Source organism: Bactrocera neohumeralis, chromosome 2, assembly GCF_024586455.1.
Source record: "Bactrocera neohumeralis isolate Rockhampton chromosome 2, APGP_CSIRO_Bneo_wtdbg2-racon-allhic-juicebox.fasta_v2, whole genome shotgun sequence".
NCBI classification, from domain to species: domain Eukaryota; kingdom Metazoa; phylum Arthropoda; class Insecta; order Diptera; family Tephritidae; genus Bactrocera; species Bactrocera neohumeralis.
This window is the reverse complement of record NC_065919.1, coordinates 92366209-92384639: the sequence shown is the minus strand read 5'-3', so window position 1 is coordinate 92384639 and position 18431 is coordinate 92366209. Positions and strand designations below refer to the sequence as shown.

At 33.7% G+C, this 18431-nt stretch overlaps 6 protein-coding genes and 1 long non-coding RNA gene across 9 annotated transcripts; 3 read left to right on the top strand and 4 right to left on the bottom strand.

The window, feature by feature from the left end:
• Positions 1-2320: 2320 nt before the first annotated feature.
• Positions 2321-6785, bottom strand: LOC126756199 (N-terminal kinase-like protein). Of its 2 annotated transcripts, none has more exons than XM_050469076.1 (11): positions 5812-6785; positions 5525-5748; positions 5133-5459; positions 4775-5075; positions 4429-4700; positions 4209-4357; positions 3980-4144; positions 3778-3923; positions 3584-3712; positions 3132-3525; positions 2321-3062 (listed from the first exon to the last, which is right to left on the bottom strand). In XM_050469076.1, exons 1-11 carry the CDS (start codon positions 6187-6189, stop codon positions 2935-2937), a joined length of 2613 nt encoding a protein of 870 aa, XP_050325033.1. In that variant the 5' UTR covers positions 6190-6785; the 3' UTR covers positions 2321-2934. The 2 variants fall into 2 exon arrangements, with proteins under 2 accessions (XP_050325033.1, XP_050325042.1); XM_050469085.1 differs by having other exon boundaries at positions 3584-3703.
• A 136-nt stretch (positions 6786-6921) lies between these two features.
• Positions 6922-10188, top strand: LOC126756211 (GATOR complex protein WDR24). The gene is made up of 10 exons (XM_050469095.1): positions 6922-7290; positions 7352-7793; positions 7847-7958; positions 8015-8103; positions 8176-8505; positions 8568-8649; positions 8709-8861; positions 8928-9419; positions 9511-9696; positions 9760-10188. Exons 1-10 carry the CDS (start codon positions 7152-7154, stop codon positions 10114-10116), a joined length of 2382 nt encoding a protein of 793 aa, XP_050325052.1. The 5' UTR covers positions 6922-7151; the 3' UTR covers positions 10117-10188.
• On the bottom strand, positions 7694-12158 carry LOC126756227 (probable glucosamine 6-phosphate N-acetyltransferase). 2 transcript variants are annotated; one of them, XM_050469160.1, is made up of 6 exons: positions 12061-12158; positions 11552-11762; positions 11335-11462; positions 11196-11257; positions 10898-11117; positions 7694-7785 (listed from the first exon to the last, which is right to left on the bottom strand). In XM_050469160.1, exons 1-6 carry the CDS (start codon positions 12076-12078, stop codon positions 7756-7758), a joined length of 669 nt encoding a protein of 222 aa, XP_050325117.1. In that variant the 5' UTR covers positions 12079-12158; the 3' UTR covers positions 7694-7755. The 2 variants fall into 2 exon arrangements, with proteins under 2 accessions (XP_050325117.1, XP_050325108.1); XM_050469151.1 differs by lacking the exon at positions 7694-7785 and adding an exon at positions 10189-10343.
• LOC126756240 (uncharacterized) lies at positions 12079-12550 on the top strand. The gene is made up of 2 exons (XR_007666562.1): positions 12079-12177; positions 12277-12550. It is a non-coding gene; the product is annotated as an uncharacterized LOC126756240 (long non-coding RNA).
• A 680-nt stretch (positions 12551-13230) lies between these two features.
• On the bottom strand, positions 13231-14667 carry LOC126756225 (complex I intermediate-associated protein 30, mitochondrial). The gene is made up of 3 exons (XM_050469137.1): positions 14088-14667; positions 13707-13892; positions 13231-13650 (listed from the first exon to the last, which is right to left on the bottom strand). Exons 1-3 carry the CDS (start codon positions 14574-14576, stop codon positions 13420-13422), a joined length of 906 nt encoding a protein of 301 aa, XP_050325094.1. The 5' UTR covers positions 14577-14667; the 3' UTR covers positions 13231-13419.
• A 90-nt stretch (positions 14668-14757) lies between these two features.
• LOC126756214 (dehydrogenase/reductase SDR family protein 7-like) lies at positions 14758-16277 on the top strand. The gene is made up of 5 exons (XM_050469110.1): positions 14758-15018; positions 15096-15239; positions 15307-15526; positions 15586-15831; positions 15889-16277. The coding sequence occupies exons 1-5, from the start codon at positions 14848-14850 to the stop codon at positions 16104-16106; spliced, it is 999 nt and encodes a 332-aa protein (XP_050325067.1). The 5' UTR covers positions 14758-14847; the 3' UTR covers positions 16107-16277.
• LOC126756221 (probable cardiolipin synthase (CMP-forming)) lies at positions 16264-18202 on the bottom strand. The gene is made up of 5 exons (XM_050469121.1): positions 18002-18202; positions 17302-17895; positions 17015-17230; positions 16801-16936; positions 16264-16739 (listed from the first exon to the last, which is right to left on the bottom strand). The coding sequence occupies exons 2-5, from the start codon at positions 17824-17826 to the stop codon at positions 16618-16620; spliced, it is 999 nt and encodes a 332-aa protein (XP_050325078.1). The 5' UTR covers positions 17827-17895; positions 18002-18202; the 3' UTR covers positions 16264-16617.
• Positions 18203-18431: the final 229 nt, after the last annotated feature.

The following is an 18431-nucleotide window of genomic DNA, read 5'->3' as shown; positions in this document are numbered from 1 at the left end:
AAAATGAAAATATCTGAAATTGCAAGTTGTTCTCTAAATTGAAAGCATTATAATTCTTAATTTATTATCTTTTTTACGGTGCATTTTGCAAGTTGTAAACTATGTTTATTTAAAGAAAAAGAACGAGAGATAGTTTATGGAGGTTTCTATTTTGATTTTGATCGGTCAATTTGTATGGCAGCTATATCGGCAGTTCCAACAATTGAGTATCTTCTTTGGACCACGTTGGCCGTTTGTATCATGTTGGATCATCAAAAAATTATTCATATGTAATGCGGGAGTGGCCCAACTCATGTCTCTACACCAGCTTTTTGTAATCACTACACGATAGTTCAAGGACTGATGCAAAGTATTGAATTTTGATTGCTTAATATGAATCATGTATGTATGATAAATTTCAAGTCTTTGATTATTTGAAAACCATATGAATTTACGATTTTTGTTTTCAATAAATACAAATACAAAACACGTATAAAACGAGTGTCACATGTTTCTAATGTTTGCGTTTAACAACAAAAAGTTGTATCGAAAGTAGTACTGAGCTAGTAGTAGAGTGATCTCTCTGATGTGTACAAAATATTTTCAAAATCTCCAGCTTCGGTAAAATTTGGCTAACACTTTTCACTCATGCTGATTTTCTTTCTCTAAAATATAAATAATACATAGTTACTCATCCAAAGCGACATAATTATATGATAACATCAAGCATGATAGACATAAATGTTCAACTGGTTTAAACAAATGCTTAAATATGTGAAATTGTAAGATTTTTTCTTAAGAAAACTATTCTTTTATTAAATTTGTAATATATTAAGTATTTTAGAAATTTTATAATTCGATCTAAGCCTCGATCACATTATACTTGTGACGTTAAATTGGATATATATATGTACTTTGAGCGTTGCTGTAGATCCAATATTGTAATACTGCTATTTAATTTGTCAGTGTATGAACTTACATTTAACTGCAAAATTACTTAAAAATAAGGCCGCTACTACTTTGCTCTGCTCTGATGACTTTTAGCTAAGTGGCTTTGGATTAAGTTGTATAGTTTATTTAAAATGCCAAAAGGAAAGATGTTATCCTAATTCGAAAAAGTAGATATTTCTGGCCTAAAAGGTGTAGTAAAGGCCATCGCTTCTGAAACTGTATTAGTACTTAATTATTTGAAAAATCCAAACAATTCGTACACTAACCTCAAAAGAGTCACAATACAATAAATGACAAATGTTCAGACGAGGAAAAATCAGTTACTGCTCTATCTTACTCAAATATGATTGACTTTAAAACATTCAATAACAGTGTCATAATCGCATATATGTAAATATGTCAACGAAAGTGACATATTTCAAATAACTTTTTTCGCTTTCAGCTATAGCGATACAACTACAAATAGTTTTCTTTAGTTGATACTGCATAAGTGAGCCAAACGACGCAATTAACACAAACGTAGACCTAATGGTTATTTTCCAGTTAAGACAATGCAAATTCTTGGGTAGGTATTTAAGTTATTAATTGATATACTGAAGAAAATTGATTTTGAAAATTTTTGAGTTGTGACTTTTTTGTAATAAATGTACGATATACAACCTAACAAACATGTATGTATGCATAAATGTACAAATGTATACGATATAAACGATTTTTTATCTGCAGTGCATAACTGTTCATTCCAAAATTCTGATCACTATAAAAAAATAATCAACTATTATACTAGCTCAACAGGTTGGGGGAACTAATAACGTAATTTACATTTCATATTGATTAGAAGCCAAGGAAACATATTTTTACTAGCTTTAAGTAAGCAGAAGACAACTACTAGAGTTAATCATAACAAAAAGAAGAGAGAAGAGATTCTGGCAAATTAGATATTCAACTAATACATATGGTGGATTTCTGCTCGTTCCACTTTTTTTCTTGGTAAGCCAAATGCTTTCACATTAAAATGATATACAACATACATACATACATATGTAGAAAACGAAATTCACTCACTCACATTTTTTCACAAACAAGTTCCCATTAAATATTATAAAATTCCGTGATGATTACCTTATAGTTAAATAGGGAAATCATAATCTGATATTATTTAAAATGACCATTATGAATTTCACAAATTAATCCAAAATGCAATGATAATAAATAAAAAGCAAATACATAATAATTTATACTATATGAATTTAATTTAATTGGCGCTTATTATATTCAATTAGTAAATTCAATAAGAATGCACGAAGACGAAGTACTACAGCAATGATTTCAATCATTAGAGTATACTATATACAATAAAATCTATTGCTGAGATAGAAGTACTAATGTATTTAAATTTGAAATTCGTATCTAGCTACTTTTGGTTTTATTTGTTTTTGTGGTTAATTTGCAAAAGGTAAAAATATGAGCTCACAATATATGTTGGTGCACGTAAATTTAAACAATAGTGATATTTTATGAATACACAAACATTATTTTGTTAGACTAAGTGCGGCTTTTTCCTGCACAATTGTTGATAAGACTTCAAATAGCATTTCAGAGTTACGCTTGCACCTTAACAAATGTGACTAAATATTTTATTTCTACATTAAATTTTCAGTTTTTAGAGATTTTAAATCATAAATTTTATATACGAAATTCTTCGTTTCTATTTTATACTAATTTGTTAATTTTTTTCTTTTGATATTTAATATATAAAAAATCTTTCAATATCTCGTATTTACCTATAAAATTACAATTTTCTTTTGCTTTTCAACAACTGCATATTTGGTTTCGAGCAAGTTCTACTACGTACACATAGTTATATCGTTTCTTATCGACATGTCATGAATTACTAAAGAAATGTATATGCCAAAATGCATATGATTTGTATGTGAACCTTAAATACATTATACTCGAAAATTTAAAATATAAACATTTAGTTAAAAACTAAAAATTCACATCTTAAAGCTTTTTGGCACCCAATTTCATCGGGCCACTTGTACGTTGCGCTCGTCGCGCCTCCAACTCACGTTGCCTCTGCAACTTTTTCTCTTCGCGTTTTCTACGCGCTTCATCCAGCTTGGTATTTCCTAAACATATAATTAAATAAATAATTTGGATGAATGTTAATACAAATTTTCACGGTTTTTTTCCCTTACCCGTCAGCTGTTCTTCAACAGGTTCAAATTCACCATCGGCCCACGAATCGCTATTCCAATTTGCATTCGAATTCGTTGAGTTATTTATGTGTGGTGGACTGATATTGTTGCAATTTGAAAATACCGTTGTTGTTGTTGTTTGTGTAATAGCTAAATTTGAAATATCTTTGGATCGCAAGTCAAGTGCATGCTGATTTTGCCCCCTTGATGGCGATGTCGCTGTGTGAGTGTTCAGTTTAGCTAGTGGTTCGATAAGTTCATTCAATTGATGTTGCAGCAATTGTTGTTGATGTGGGCGTGCTGTTGACGTGCACAATTGCTCATCCACAGAGTGCGCTGATTGTCTCGAATGCAAAGGCTGCGAATGTTCTTCTTGTTCTTCCTCTTCTTCTCCCTGTAATATTTTCAGAACTTTTGATTTTGTTCTTTCAAAGTCAACATTCTTAACCTACCGGCTCTTCTTCTAAACTGCCCCACTCCTCGTTATCCCAACCATCACGTACTTCATTGAGTGCATTCGATGCATTCAATTGACCATTGTTAGAAGTGCCAGCCATTGGACTACTAGGGTCCTGTGATGTCTAACCAAAAATAATGGTATTTATTGAATAAATGTTCAAATATATTATCGATAGGATTTTCTTACGTCCATTTCACCCCAATTTTCGTTATCCCAGTCATTGTTGCCATAATCTGAAGCAGACGCGGATGTGTCGTTGCTTTCATGTTCTAGTGATGTCATAGATGTGACGCTGGATGTTGTCGTTGATAAGCTGCTACTCGAAGGTTGCTCTATAAAATTCACGATCTAAATCCATGTAATATTAAAAAGAATGTAAACACCAAACCTAAAGATGCAGGCTTAGAGAGATTTCGGCCAGTTAAAGGCGGTCGCGGACGTGATGAATCACTTTGGCTCCGGTAGAATTTAGCTGTAACTGCTGTAACAGCCCAACCCGCCCATGTAGCTGCTGCATTTCCGATCGACGGCGTAGCAGTATGCACATCAGCTTCTGAAATTTAATATATCAAATATAATTTCATTATTGACACCTTAAAACCTTTCTTTTGACTTACCCATAGTTTCACGCAGACTTGGATCCTCTGATACTTTTTCCAATTTACCCAAAAAGCCACGTATCGTTTTGAAAGCTGGATCGCGCACAGTCTTTTCTGGATCAACGGTAAGAGAACACAAAGATGGGAGAACCCTGTTTGCCACTTCACTAATTAATTTGATTTTAATAGAAAACAAATTATTAGCTTCCATTACGTTCATGTTTGAAGTAGGCATTACCTTAGCAGGAAGTATTGTTGTGTAGCAGCCAAAGCAAGTACACCAGCTACTCGTGCTGGTGGGAAAGGATCGCGCATAGCCCTTATAAAAGCAGACACCAAAACGCGCTGTCGCACCTGTGGATGTAGGTGTGGGGCTATTTTTCCCAAACATACAGTTGTATTGGTGCGTATGCCACCCTGATCATCACGAGCTTGCAAGCGCGCAAAATGTCGTAGAACCTCAACATTCAAATTATTGTAGTTCAGCTTAGGCGCCAGATGAATGATAGACTAATATATACAGATTAAGTACATTTAAATTCAAATTCCATTTAATCCAAATCAAATAATTATCGTTGTATCACCTTTACAGTTTGCTCTCTTATGGTAGCATTGGTATCCAAGAAGCCATGTGCGACTTGGGGAAAAATCTGATCGTTCACTACCTGCGGTTGCAAATGTGCTATAAACAATTCTAATTGTTGTAATAATCGGGAGCGCGTCACACGATCTGTGGAAGCAAAAAGTTTCACTACACAGGGAACTATGCGTTTTTGATAATCAGTTTCATCAAGTAATTTTCCAAGTTTAAACATGGGTGCTAGCACAGCTGATCCTGCATCACCATATTCATATGCAGTGATAAGCTGAGGAAGTATTTTATGCCTGTAAAGTGCGATTATTGGAATTAATTGAAGTAAAAAAACATATATGCATATTTACTTGCAAACGTTGTCGGGAAAATTATCCAAATGTATTGTTAAACCACTAAAGAAACGATTTTTCTCAGCCTTGTCTTTGATTTGTATCTCCTCAAGGAAAAGTAGAGAATCAACTAAATCATTCTTAAAGAAGCCACCTGGTTTGCGACATCTCGTTATAATATCAGCTGGGTTGGGTCTATTTGAAGGTGATGCGCCTACCAATTCACAATAAAGAGTTTGCAACGACTTTGGAATATTATCTATGTCTTTAAGGTTTGAACGCATTTTTAGAGGTCCATTGAATGACTCCCAAACTAAACAACCCAATCCCCACATATCAACTGAGCTGAAAGTTAGGCATAATATTACTTTAGAACATCTTAAGTGTAGCATTATTATAAAATTGTATACCATTTTGTAGCTGCTTTTAATTTGCTCTGGTCGTTTTTTTCCGGTGGATCATATACCTCTAAAGCGGGTGGTACTTTAATAGGTGGCATAGGATTACCGTCCGCTGGCGAAACATACTCCAAACTACCAAGTTTCCATTCTCCAGATGAATTAACAAATACCGACCAAACGCAAACATTGTTATGCCTTAAGTTACCGTCATTGTTAAGGAATGAAAGTGCGCGCTTGGTGGTTAAATACATTTTTCAAATTAAAGTTGTAATAATTTAAGTCAAATATATGCTTACTGTGATTTGAAACACCCCCCATGCTAAATACAAATCTTTTTGGGGACCATGAGAGGCCAACTTTTCAATGTGAGTACCCAAAGGTTCAACTGCTTCAGTAGCAATATAAAGTGTTTTATCCGTTTCAAATGAGTCCAGGTACTGTAGAATGCTCGGGTGTCTTAAAGTCTTAAGCCGTTTCAATGCAGCCTTTGCTAATTCACATTTAGCATCTGAACCACTTCGTATATCATAAACAAATACTGATACTTCTTCTTGTGTGCCCTTACGCTTTGCTTTGTGCAATGTCCAAATGGAACGTGACTCTAAGCCCGGCACTTGTTCACCGATATCATATGGAAAGTCTTTCGTCGAGTCGCGCGAGAAGAACGACCACATTTTTGATCGGCGGCTGAATATTTTGTTGATGTTGAAAGGGACAGTATGTCACACAAAAACAAATAAATATGAATTCTGCTTACAGGTGCTGTACAATATTCAAAAAACTATTTATCAGCAACTGTAAATATGTGTTAAACAAGTTAATAAAGAATTTGGCAATTTAAAGTGCCAGCTGTTTGTCAGTACTCTACGTAAAGCTTTAATTATTTGTTTCACAACCACCTCTCTCTTCCAAACAATAAGTAAAAAACTTAGGTTTTCTCCAATTCACTCCGTTGTCCACCAAATTTTTCTATTCTTTTTACTTTCACTTTTTATTTCTTCATACTTTGTTTTAGTTCTGCACACACCAATATAGAAACTTTAATATCACCAATTTTCCTGCATACTTTTACATTAGTATTATACGTTCTTGCTCATATTTTCCATTACAGATAACTCTATTTTAATATTATATATATCGTTTTTATAGTCGTCAACTAATTTTTAGTAATTTAATGCATATTTATATCACTTTACCAATAAATTTAACTTTTCTCCTGACGTAGCTATATGATTACTTATTTCACTGCGAATGTTATCTGTTGACGTTTCCTGTATTTACACACAGAGTTGTGTTTATGCGTAGATCGGGAAAAATTGCGCAATATATTCAAAAATTCATAAATTGTTTAATTACAAGAAAATATACACTTTTTAATAAAATGTTAACATTCTTATCAAACCTTAAAAATATTTGATAAAAGTGCTTTTAACTTTTCTTAGATCTCCCTAATTCTATGTAAATACAATAAAATTGGGACTCCTGATAAGAAACGTCAAAAGTTGTGATTTATTATTATATGTTGTGATACGCTTTCATTATATAGGCGATAGTCAATGGCTTAAAAGGTTCATTTGGATAAAGCTGAATTTTCAATTTAAAGAAATTGTCTATGAAACGGTGAAATTGTGTAAACATGCAGAACGTTCAGGACTGGCGCGAACGTGGCACTGAGGATGCCAATACCATTTCAATGCGCATTTGCCAGGAGGGACATGCAAATGCATTGGCGTTGAATAGAGAATGTAACCAAATAGCCGTCGCTGGCCGAAGTCGTAAGAAAAATAACTGAAGATCTGATGAAAATAGCCGAGTTAAAATATATTTTTATTTCAGTTTTAAAGGTGTATGCGATTTATAGTGATGGGTTTACAGAAGTCTGCAATATGCGCGGTGGTAAAAATCAAAATCTTAGTTACTCATCTAACGATGTAGCTTGGAGCTCTTTGGATAGTAATATATTGGCTACAGCTGCCACAAATGGTGTAGTATCGGTATGGGATCTTAGCCGCTTCGGGCAAAAGAAACAATTACATGTTTATAATGAGCATGAACGTACTGCACATACAGTTGGTTTTGACATTCACGATCCGCACATACTCGTATCTGGTTCACAAGACGGTACTATTAAGCAATTCGACATACGCAATGAAAAGTCGTCATATACTTATTATAGTAATTCAGAATCTGTCCGTGATGTAAAATTTAGTCCACATATGCAATATGTGATATCAGCAGTATCAGAAAATGGCACCGTTCAATTGTGGGACCTGCGAAAGTAAGAAGTACTTTGTTATGAGCATAAATATATATGATGTAAATATTTTTTAGAGGCGACAAAAGTATTCTACAATTCACAGCCCATAGTGGGCCTGTTTATACTTGTGATTGGCATCCTACCAAAAATTGGTTGGCCACCGGCAGTCGTGATAAACAAATAAAAGTAGGTATGAATTATTTTAATTTTATTATAATTTGTGTCAATCTCTTTCTACTAAGATTTGGAATATGGATGGGAAAGCATCGTTGGAGCATACAATTCATACCATTGCAGTTGTGGGCAGGGTAAAGTGGCGTCCTGATCGAACGTAAAGAAATTATATAAACTTTTTTATATTTTTAAATGCCTTGATATATTTTATTCCTTTGTTTAAATTCAGTTATCACATTGCAAGTTGTGCATTAGTAGTCGATTATAGCATTCATGTTTGGGATATTCGACGGCCATACATACCTTTTGCTTCCTTTAATGATCATACCAATGTTACTACAGGCATCGCTTGGAAGGGGGATAATTCTCAGCTCTTACTTTCGACCAGCAAAGACTCTACTATTTATAGACATGCATTTAAAGACGCCTCCCGTCCGGCTTTGAAGGCAAATGCACAAGGTGCTAGTTTGGGTCATCGTGGAGATATTTCTTTCGCCCGAAAAATTAAGTTAACACCTACTGAGACTATTACACATGGGTCTAAAATTAATTCATTTGTGTAAGGAAGATGTGAAAAAATAAATTCGATATTGAGTTTAATTTTTTGGTTTATATTTGCAGCAATCGGCGACGGCCCACAAATACTGATGAGCAGTTCCATTTAGCTCAATCAGATGTTTGCCAGTTTATTCTTAAGCCATCGGTAAAAGAAAAACCAACAAGACCAAAAACAAGAATCAACTTTTGTAATTTTTTCTTCAGTACACTGGATATTCAGTTGAGGAGGAAACTACACATTTAAAGGAACATGAATGCTTCATAGGTTGTGCTAAAGAGCTGATTTTGTGCGGTAGAAAATTAACAGATATGTGTGAACAAAATGCAATTGTTACAAAAAAATACGGAAAGCACAATGTAAGTTTTTCCAAAATTTCACCCGCTTTCAATTTGTAATTTAATTTCATCTCACACAACATATAGGCAACCACATTGTGGACCTTTATTAAGGTTTTATATGGTTCCACTGAATTTAGTAAACAGAAATACGATATACATCGCAACTCTTTTTCTAATCAAAAAAGTGTGCAATCGTTACGTCGCCCCGCGCAAATAGCAAACGTTCACGAAGCGCTTCAGTGGGATAGTAACCAAAATAATGACATTGCTAGTAATGACGACAGTGTAGATAATGTTATGCATCTGGATACCGATTCGTCTAACGTTATAGTGGGCGTAGGTTTGGGGAGCATTAAACAAAATTATCCGCCATTCGGTTCTGTAATTCTCTCCGAGACACAAATACTTAATGAAATAACATTTGACAATTTTGATCTACTACGTGAAGGCTTCATATACGTCGGACCGCCAGACTTCTCAAAAATGCATTCTCACCAAGAAACCGCATTGCACCATGACGTACAAGCGGCACGCCCACAATTAGATTTAAAACCCGAATCTAAGGATACCCCACCGGTAAATTACTATTATATGTACAAATATTTATGGCATACTGAAACAAATAAATTTGCATGTGTGCATGTTGTTTGTACATATTCACTCATAGTCATCCAATATGCCAAGCATTATCAAAGTAAATACAACGCCCGCCATACCTATTTGGGAGCCTCATCAATTTGTTGCGGAATCGATAATGTTGCAAGGAGATGTTGGCGATGTGCAAACAAGTATTTCAATACTGATCGCTATGGGAGAGGCACGAAAACTTCTCCAAATCGATGATGCTCTCGTTGTAAGTATCCCTTCTCAAGTCTATGAGGAATTGCGTGGCAAGTAAAAATTCATATACCTATAGGAAACATGGTTTCAAACATATATCGATCAACTTCATCGCTATCAACTCTGGAACGAAGCATGTAAAGTAATGAATCTTTCATGGCTTCGTTCAGTGCGCGAACTGAACCAACAATCCACCTCAGTGCACACAAATTGTGGTGAATGTGGACGACCTTTGGGCAGCAGTGTGGGATGGTACTGTCAGAAATGCAAATCAATGCAGTCATCAAAGTGCTCTGTTTGTGGTCTCATCGTGCGGGGTCTTTATGCGTGGTGCCAAGGATGCTCGCATGGTGGTCATTTAGAACACATTATGGATTATTTTGGCAATCACTTTAAATGTCCCAAATGTGGTCACTTATGTGAATACAATTAGTGCTTTCAAATGAGAATAACTGTTTTACTTAAAACAATAAACCGTAAAAATAAAAATAAATAAATCAACAAATACCGAATTTTAAATTATATTTTCGTACTCGTATATGTACATATGTATATGTATATGCGAACATTTCAAAAATCACTAAGTGAAGCTCCTTGCCCATCCACTGGTTACACTACCTATTTTATAAATGTACTTTTAAATGGTAATATAACCACTACCTTTCAATTTCAGCCATGTTTGCAAGTAAAAATCAAAATCAAATCATATGGTTAAACTAAATATACAACAATGTACACAATAACGTAAATTAAAAAAAAAATAAAAAGTTTACTTTTCTAATGTATGCCTTTTCTGATGCTTTTATTTATATAAGTATGCATAAAACATCAGTTGCAAGGCACCACCGTCTACCAGCACCGCTATCAAAGCGCTTCAAAAATGCTTGCAATATTCCCTTCATCTGCGGAGCGCTTTGCAATAAATCAGAAATTTTTAATGCTTACAACAAAAAAGAAAAAAAAACTGTGAAACATATATATCCATATTAATGGTTAGCCGAAAACAATCAAGTATTTGAAGTCCTTGCAATTTGATGCCTATCAATATAACTTCAAATCATTCTTTGTTTTCGGCTATTATTAAGAATCACTATGTTTAATGATGTTACAACAGTTTATTATTTTTCTTTTATACTAAATGTTGTAAGAAATTACAATTTCGATTTAAGAGCGGTACTGGTGGCTAATTGTCAAGAAGAAAAATCGAGGCTCACAGTTTGGCTGACGGTGTTAGCATCGCTAACATCTAACATAGTGTTGTTATGTCGCACTGTAAACGGTTCCTCATCGTATCGTATTGTCATGGAATTAGCATTTCCGGGAATAAGAGCATAGCCAAGAGACTCGTAGAATTTAATTAGCTTATCCTTGCAATCTAGCGACATTTTGTAACAGCCGATGTGTTGAGCCAATAGACTGACAGTTACCACAATACTATGCAGTGAATTGTTAAAAAGAAATTTTTGAATAGTATTATGTTCACTTAAAATTTTATGCTACAAAGATACTCACAGTTTACCCAATTGCTTGCCGCGGTAATTGTCATTTACAACAACGTCCTCCAAACGTCCACGCTGTAAATAACAATAAAATAACATGGTATGTCATGTGACCATAGGGATATACATATAAATTTCAGTTTTCATCTTACAATTGCACAATTGTGTATGAATTTTCGTTCGACGATTAAGGAAGCAGCCCCGATTATTTCATTTCTTCGAGTATCCTCAATTACTGTGACATAGTAATCGCCACTGGCTTTCATCTGAGAGAACCTTGCTATTGAATAGACAGATTTAATCAATTTCATCAGTTATTGTTTCAACATATTAACTTGTTAATTACATATTTTCTTTAATAATGCATACTTAAAAATTGTGTCCGTGTTACATGACCCACTTCGGTTAGTTGTGAAAGCAGTTGCAGAAATCCCCGGTCGTAGTCACCATCTTTAAGTGGTCGTACCTTAAGCCAATTTTCACCTGGATATGCGGCTGATATGAATGGTTCGAATTTGGCCGGACTTTGATGGAAGTTTAGTTTCAGCAAAATGTTTGGGTCATAAAGGTAAGTTTCTTGCTATAATGAATTTGTTGCGATATACTTAACTCGATGCTTGCGTTTAAATTATTATAAAGACTAACAATTCTTGCTTAGTTTAATATATTTAAATTATGAATCTCTTTAATTGTCTAATCTTACGAATCTCTATGAAATGCCACGTAATAATATTATATATATATATATATATGTATGTACAGTTTTTCTATTATCTTTCTGAAATTGTAAACTTTGGCAAGAGTACCTGTTTTTTATACTTTTTATTATGCTTTAAATTTACTTTTACTTTAAGCATTCCCTTGATATTTACTCGTACCTCACTGCAGCGAACCATCTTATCTCATACCCAATTGAGACAGCTTCCGTAAACAACACAAATTTGATGTCTTCTCTTATTAGTTTTCAAGCTGCCAACACAGCAGAAAGGTGTAAGGTAAGTGAAGCTTGTAAAGCCTCTGAAGGTGTCACAAGCTTTGAAAATTAATTTGCGTGGAGTTTGGTACACTCAAATCAGGTTTTGTGTATTTTTTAGATTAAGCAAACTACGTCAACATTATTTCTTCCGAGTATTGCGGCAAAAACAAATTGCTTTCAGTATCACTTGTTGAATGCAAGTTTTCCAACATGCTGTGCAAGTATAAATTGCTTATAGTAATTCAACCGGTTTTCTCACCAAAAAGGTAATTTTTAATATGTAGAGGACGGCAGTCGTTTTTAATCAACGATGAAATAAATATGAACGTACATACGCCTGACTCTCCATGGTAGTAGGAAAACTAATAAAAAAAAAAACTGCTAACTGTTAATTATTTAAGTATGTGCATTTATACACGTTAGATTCTTTTTAGATTGTATATTTGTGAGTAAGCGCAATTTAGGAAATATTTGATCTCATATTTTCCAAGTTAATGCGCCAATTAGTGGAAATATAGTAATCAAAGGTTTTAAAAATACCTTTACTCCAAACAGCGGATTATTCAAAACAATTTTCAAGGTTTACGCTTAATGTTTCCCACCCCTTGTATTATTTTTTCATATTGTACGTTATGGAATGTGTTGGCTAACTAACGTAACAACGTTGGTCGATTGTTTGCCTAGGAACGAAATTTTTTCGAAAGACCATGTCATTTGTTCTGTTTATTTTGGTCACAGTGGTGAATTAAAACTTTTCTTAAAGGAGGCATCCAAGTGGTTATCAACTTGAAATGTATGTGCGTATTATAATAGCATATATGAAATAGTTACCATGTTGCTGTTTTTATCCGAATGTAGAGTAGAGCACAGCACGACTATATTTCCACGTAGCCTTCAGTTTAACTAGATAAAAACACCTAACTAAACATCCACTTGTCGCAAAGCAACTAAAAGGTTTATGTTTGTTCTGTTTTGCAAATGTTTATCGCAGTAAAGCAGTTATTGGAAAAAATAGTGACCAATAAGAATTTTTATGTAATGCAAAACTGAAAATGTAAACAATCACTCAGGGTTGATTTTTAACGTGAGTGAATTTTATTTCCACAACTTTGTACTAACAGTTTATAAAATAAATTAAATCACTTTTATAACTTATTTATTTCGACAACAAATTCAATATTAATTATTTTCTTAGCAAATTACATAACAAACAATATTTTTTGTGCCTTAAACACAATTTGTTATGTGATTCCAAATGTGTTTAAGTCGCAACAATGTACTTATCAGTTTTGTACATTTCATAAGCAAATTCCTCGCGGTGATTAGGATCGAATTCCAAACCTATATACTCAATTTCCAATTGAAAAGGACCATCCATATTATTTTTAGCCCCTACTGAGAATCCAAAATGAGTTACACGATCTAAACGAATTGGTCCTTGCCTGTCTTGTATTCGGCCTTTCGATGAGAGGAAGAATTTTGAAAATGGGATCTGCAAAAAATTTAATTTATCTGCGAACCTACTCTTTATACATATAAGCATATTACCTTAACTAATTGCCAATGAGGCCCACCTCGAGTAAAAAGCACATAATGATATACGTCATTCCATTGTAGATCAAAATAGCCTTCCGTGTGAAGATTAATAAGATAGCTACGTCCATCTCCACGTATTTTCATTACGAGAGTATTATATTGAGTCCAGTCATATGTTGACTCACGTTTGAAAGACCGCTGCAGGAAATTTTATATATGGATTTATAATATAAGTTGATTATATGACAACTATTACTGAAATATCAAACAATTAAATTTTTATATATGGTTAAAAACTTAAAATTATATACACTTTTTAAAACATACAAAGTATATTTTAAATATAAATAATATAATTGATACATATGTATGTATTTGCTTATATTTTCTTACCCGCACTCGTTTTGTTCGGATATTAGCATAGCCAGTTCGCTTTACAATACCATCTCTTACATGTTCAGAATTTACATTACCATGAAACAGCCCAGCGCCTCCCGAGCTCATTTCCAGCTTTGCTGTACTTTTGCCTTCCCGGTGATCAGCATCCGTTGTCACGATCCAAGTATCGAAAGCACTTTCATTTTTAAAATTGAAAACCACATCCGTTTCACCAGGACGGTAAACAAGTATTGGGTCGCAATCTAATTTTTCTTTCATTTCATCTTTCCATAGTTGTATCTCTTTTTTTAGTTCGCGAAAACCTTCCACAATTAGATCCTTTTTGGAAGGCAGTGTTACATTACTTGTATAACCCGATTTCTTCTCTTTTTCCCAAAACGTTTTACGGATAGCGGTAGTGTGTATGAAACGAGGACCAATAACTTCGGGAATTTGAAGTACACCACTGGTACCTCGACTTATATACGATCTAAGGACATTCATTTTTTATCCCTATTTTGGCAATTTCTAATAAAACTTTACTTCTAAAATCAACTTATGACTACTATAAACAAGAATGATAGAAATCATTCTTGGACTACATATAAATTTTTTCACGTCAAAATCAGCTGTTACCTAGTAATAAACATTGAAATTTCATTGAAAGAATGTATACGAAATAAAATCAAAACAAAGCAAGGAAAAGATTTGATATCGGATGATCAAAGTGCATTAGAGAAAATATAAACCCAAGTAGCTGAAAAATATAAAAAAAATGTCTTTAGACGATGTTGAAAAGTGTGTTGCACAAGGACAAAGTGGTCAATGGAACTCACTGTATGTACTTTTAGGCGTAATTTTAATGCCAGTTGCTTTGCCCTTTGTACTTATGGAATGTTTCTATCGACTCCGAGTTAAAAGGTATCGCAATGAATTAGCTGAAAAGGTATGTATGTTTTCAAAACCAGTTACGTATTATTGCAAGTATGTACATACATATATTTATATATATAATCCTTATAGGTTGTGTTGATAACTGGTGCCAGCTCTGGTTTGGGAGAATCCTTGGCACATGCATTTTACAAATCCGGCTGTAAATTAATTCTGGCAGCTAGGCGAATTGAAGAACTGGAACGGGTAAAAAAGGACTTATTAGGCTTAGATGTGGTACATGATTTCCTTCATTACACGATTTAAGTGTAAACTTTTAATTTACTGTAATCTATAATAACAGGGCACCGTTACATTTCCACCGGTTATCTTGCCTTTAGATTTGGCAGAATTAAAAGATATTCCCACATTTGCACAAAAAGCACTAGAAGTTCATAACCAAATAGATATACTAGTTAACAATGGTGGTATAAGCGTTCGAGCTACGGCTATTTCCTCTGCTGTGGATATTGATTTGAAATTGATGGTTGTCAATTACTTCGGCTCAGTAGCTTTGACTAAAGGTAACTCAATCATCAGTTAAATATTTTGGTTTGTACGATATTTTTAAATAAGAAAACAGCTTTATTACCATCGATGTTAAAGCGGAAAAGTGGGCATATTTGTTTCATAAGTTCAGTACAAGGTAAATTTGCCCTACCTTATCGCTCGGCGTACTCTGCTTCCAAACATGCCTTGCAAGCGTTTTCGGACTCGTTACGTTCAGAAGTAGCTAACAAGGGAGTACATGTGGCATGCATAAGTCCAGGGTATATACGCACGCAGCTGTCTATGAATGCACTTACAAGTAGTGGAGAAACTTATGGAAGTGAGTAAACCTAGTAAATTATTATTAATATAAAGTGTTAATTAAATTTTTTGGTAGAAATGGATAAAACAACGAATTCAGGAATGCGGCCAGAAAAAGTAGCTAATCGTATTTTAAATGCAATTGTGTGCAAAGAAAAAGATGTAATAATCTCCGATTTACAAGCGAAATTCGCATATTACGTTCGATACATATGGCCATCGTTTTACTTCTGGATAATTGAAAAACGTGCAAGGAGACTGGAAAAGGAGGAAGCTGCTGAGCAAAAGAAATAAAAATGAGCAGCATATTCTAATTATATTTATCTAACTCTTTGTCGGGTAAATTACACTACAAAAAAGAGGGGCAAATTATATACATATATGACAAAAGTATAAAAGCGTAATTTATGTTTATATGTAAAATACATTTTACAATATATAACTCAACAGCTTTACTAAACACAATTCAACACTTTTTTAATTAAACATTTTAATTATAGGTTTATATGTACATATATACATGAATTAGTTTACAATTTAAAAAGCTCAATTTTTCTTAAATAACTTTATAAAATAATTACCACATAAAATTGGTATTCAAGTCCTTGAATTGAATAATATAGTATAAATGAATATAAAATATTTTTCTTATGGAAGTGAAAGCTTACCAATTTACCAAATTTCAAACCCTTATTATATAGTATTTTGCTAAATTTATAAGGCGCTGTAGCCTAGGCAGCTAACAAAGGTTTATATTAAAGTTTTGAGTTGGCCATAATAATTTCCACTTATAGCTTATGGCGTACTATGTGTTCTTTGTTTCTTTTCTGAGTATTTTGAAAGTATTTTTGTTTAAAATGTAGCTCAAAGCTGCTGCTACAGTAGTTGCTCCAGTTACATACCATAGTCCAAGCAACGCGGGGTGGTCTACGATAAAGTTTAATTTTATTAAATTAAAATTAAACATGTATGAGCATACAAATCTTACCGATGTAGTTCCATATAGGAGCTCCCAAGCTTATACCAATTGTCGCTAATTGTACACCAGTATTGATTTTGCTAATAAGTGTAGGCTCTAATTGCGCTGTCACATATGTCGCATCAAAATAACGAGTAAATGTTTTCTATATGATAAAATAGTTTTTAAGTATATACTATGGATACATGTGCGTACATATTTTTATTCAATATGCTAAACTAACCGGTGGTGGTAAGCTAATGTAGCGTATGACAAAACCAGCTGCAAGTAAGAAGACATCTCGAAATAGAACAGTGCCTGCTAACCACCAAGGTAATAACTTTCCAAGTCCCATTGAAATAACTAACGATCCAATAAGTAGTTTATCTGCCATTGGATCTAGGAACGAACCTGCTTTACTTGCTTGATTGGGCCACCTTCTCGCTATTTGACCATCTAACTTCAAAATTTAAATTCATTCAATATTTAATATATTAGTAATTTCTTTTAAATTGCATTATACACACTTACCAAATCTGTTATGCCCGCTACTAAAAGTAAGCCCATTGCTAGTCTATAATCCTGTTGCACTATAACGTATCCAATGTAAGGTGACAAAATTGCTCTCCCCACTGTTAACATATTTGGTATGGTTAGCACATTTTCACGTTCAATAACCTCCTCCATTCTTTCCCGTACTCGCTCCTGTACTTTGTGAATATCTTCCACGAACACATTTTTACGCTCTATAAAAATTTCTCGTTTTTTTTCTATTACATCTTGAAGTAGATGACGGCCTTGTAACGTTCGCAAATGCAGAGACTTTTTTTTTGAATCGGCATACTGACGAAGTCTCGCAATATCCCAGTTCCGATGTTGGTTGAAGTCAAGAAAGGAAATGCGTATAAATCCTGTCGCTGCGGCATATCGATTTAAACAGTTAACACCATTTGCTGGCGGCCCAGCTGTACTTAAACCTATTACTAAATCTGTAAGGTTTTTACTTAGGCCATTGCGGGTGCATTGCACCTGCCTGAATATTGTTGCTGGTAGCATTTTGCAAATTATTCGTACGTTAAATTGATAAAGGTGTGAAAAATGTGTACATATATCCTAATTATGGATCTAGAAAATGATAAATGTAGATAAAATTCGACACAATATAAAATGTTATGTTGCGCCCGGCATAAGCCCTGACCTAAAATACTATGCTTGCCCTTTGTACACTCACCATTATTTAATAGTACTCCATTCTACTTTATGTTTTTTTTACAAAATTCCATAATTTGTTTGAAATACAAAATTTAGTTGCTGTTAAAAAAAAAACAAAAATACTCAAAATTGATAAAATTAGACAGAACAAAAATCTGCCAATGTGATTTGGATAATTTTATTTTTCCTACTCCAAATTTTCGCGATCTTTGCGTAATTGGACATTTTCTTTTGAAAATAACACAGGGTTGCATGGGCACATATTCTTTTATTATGTATTAAAGAAATCTTTTCTAGCAAGAATAAAGGAACATTTTAGGCAACGGCTCTTACAAACAACTTTCCTCGCTTTATTTGACAATTCATACTTTAACGTTGAAGCGAAGCAAACATAGTATGTGTCATATATTAATGGCTTTGCTTCGAGACTTTTTATTTGAACAAACTCA

What these genes read in the sequence shown, in the direction of transcription:
- LOC126756199 (XM_050469076.1), bottom strand. Translation starts at nt 6,189, where the DNA reads ATGTGGTCGTTCTTCTCGCGCGACTCGACGAAAGACTTTCCATATGAT. An exon ending in GGGGGGTGTTTCAAATCACA is followed by an intron (nt 5,749 to 5,811) that starts GTAAGCATATAT and finishes TTAACCACCAAG; the next exon opens with CGCGCACTTTCATTCCTTAA. An exon ending in AAAATTGGGGTGAAATGGAC is followed by an intron (nt 3,713 to 3,777) that starts GTAAGAAAATCC and finishes ATTTTTGGTTAG; the next exon opens with ACATCACAGGACCCTAGTAG.
- LOC126756211 (XM_050469095.1), top strand. Translation starts at nt 7,152, where the DNA reads ATGCAGAACGTTCAGGACTGGCGCGAACGTGGCACTGAGGATGCCAAT. An exon ending in AAAAATACGGAAAGCACAAT is followed by an intron (nt 8,862 to 8,927) that starts GTAAGTTTTTCC and finishes CACAACATATAG; the next exon opens with GCAACCACATTGTGGACCTT. An exon ending in AAATCGATGATGCTCTCGTT is followed by an intron (nt 9,697 to 9,759) that starts GTAAGTATCCCT and finishes ATATACCTATAG; the next exon opens with GAAACATGGTTTCAAACATA.
- LOC126756227 (XM_050469151.1), bottom strand. An exon ending in AACACGGACACAATTTTTAA is followed by an intron (nt 11,463 to 11,551) that starts GTATGCATTATT and finishes TCTATTCAATAG; the next exon opens with CAAGGTTCTCTCAGATGAAA. An exon ending in GGCAAGCAATTGGGTAAACT is followed by an intron (nt 11,118 to 11,195) that starts GTGAGTATCTTT and finishes TTCACTGCATAG; the next exon opens with TATTGTGGTAACTGTCAGTC.
- LOC126756225 (XM_050469137.1), bottom strand. Translation starts at nt 14,576, where the DNA reads ATGAATGTCCTTAGATCGTATATAAGTCGAGGTACCAGTGGTGTACTT. An exon ending in TCCGAACAAAACGAGTGCGG is followed by an intron (nt 13,893 to 14,087) that starts GTAAGAAAATAT and finishes AATTTCCTGCAG; the next exon opens with CGGTCTTTCAAACGTGAGTC. An exon ending in CTCATTGGCAATTAGTTAAG is followed by an intron (nt 13,651 to 13,706) that starts GTAATATGCTTA and finishes AATTTTTTGCAG; the next exon opens with ATCCCATTTTCAAAATTCTT.
- LOC126756214 (XM_050469110.1), top strand. Translation starts at nt 14,848, where the DNA reads ATGTCTTTAGACGATGTTGAAAAGTGTGTTGCACAAGGACAAAGTGGT. An exon ending in GCAATGAATTAGCTGAAAAG is followed by an intron (nt 15,019 to 15,095) that starts GTATGTATGTTT and finishes TAATCCTTATAG; the next exon opens with GTTGTGTTGATAACTGGTGC. An exon ending in ACTTATTAGGCTTAGATGTG is followed by an intron (nt 15,240 to 15,306) that starts GTACATGATTTC and finishes CTATAATAACAG; the next exon opens with GGCACCGTTACATTTCCACC.
- LOC126756221 (XM_050469121.1), bottom strand. Translation starts at nt 17,826, where the DNA reads ATGCTACCAGCAACAATATTCAGGCAGGTGCAATGCACCCGCAATGGC. An exon ending in ACATTAGCTTACCACCACCG is followed by an intron (nt 16,937 to 17,014) that starts GTTAGTTTAGCA and finishes TTTATCATATAG; the next exon opens with AAAACATTTACTCGTTATTT. An exon ending in TCCTATATGGAACTACATCG is followed by an intron (nt 16,740 to 16,800) that starts GTAAGATTTGTA and finishes ACTTTATCGTAG; the next exon opens with ACCACCCCGCGTTGCTTGGA.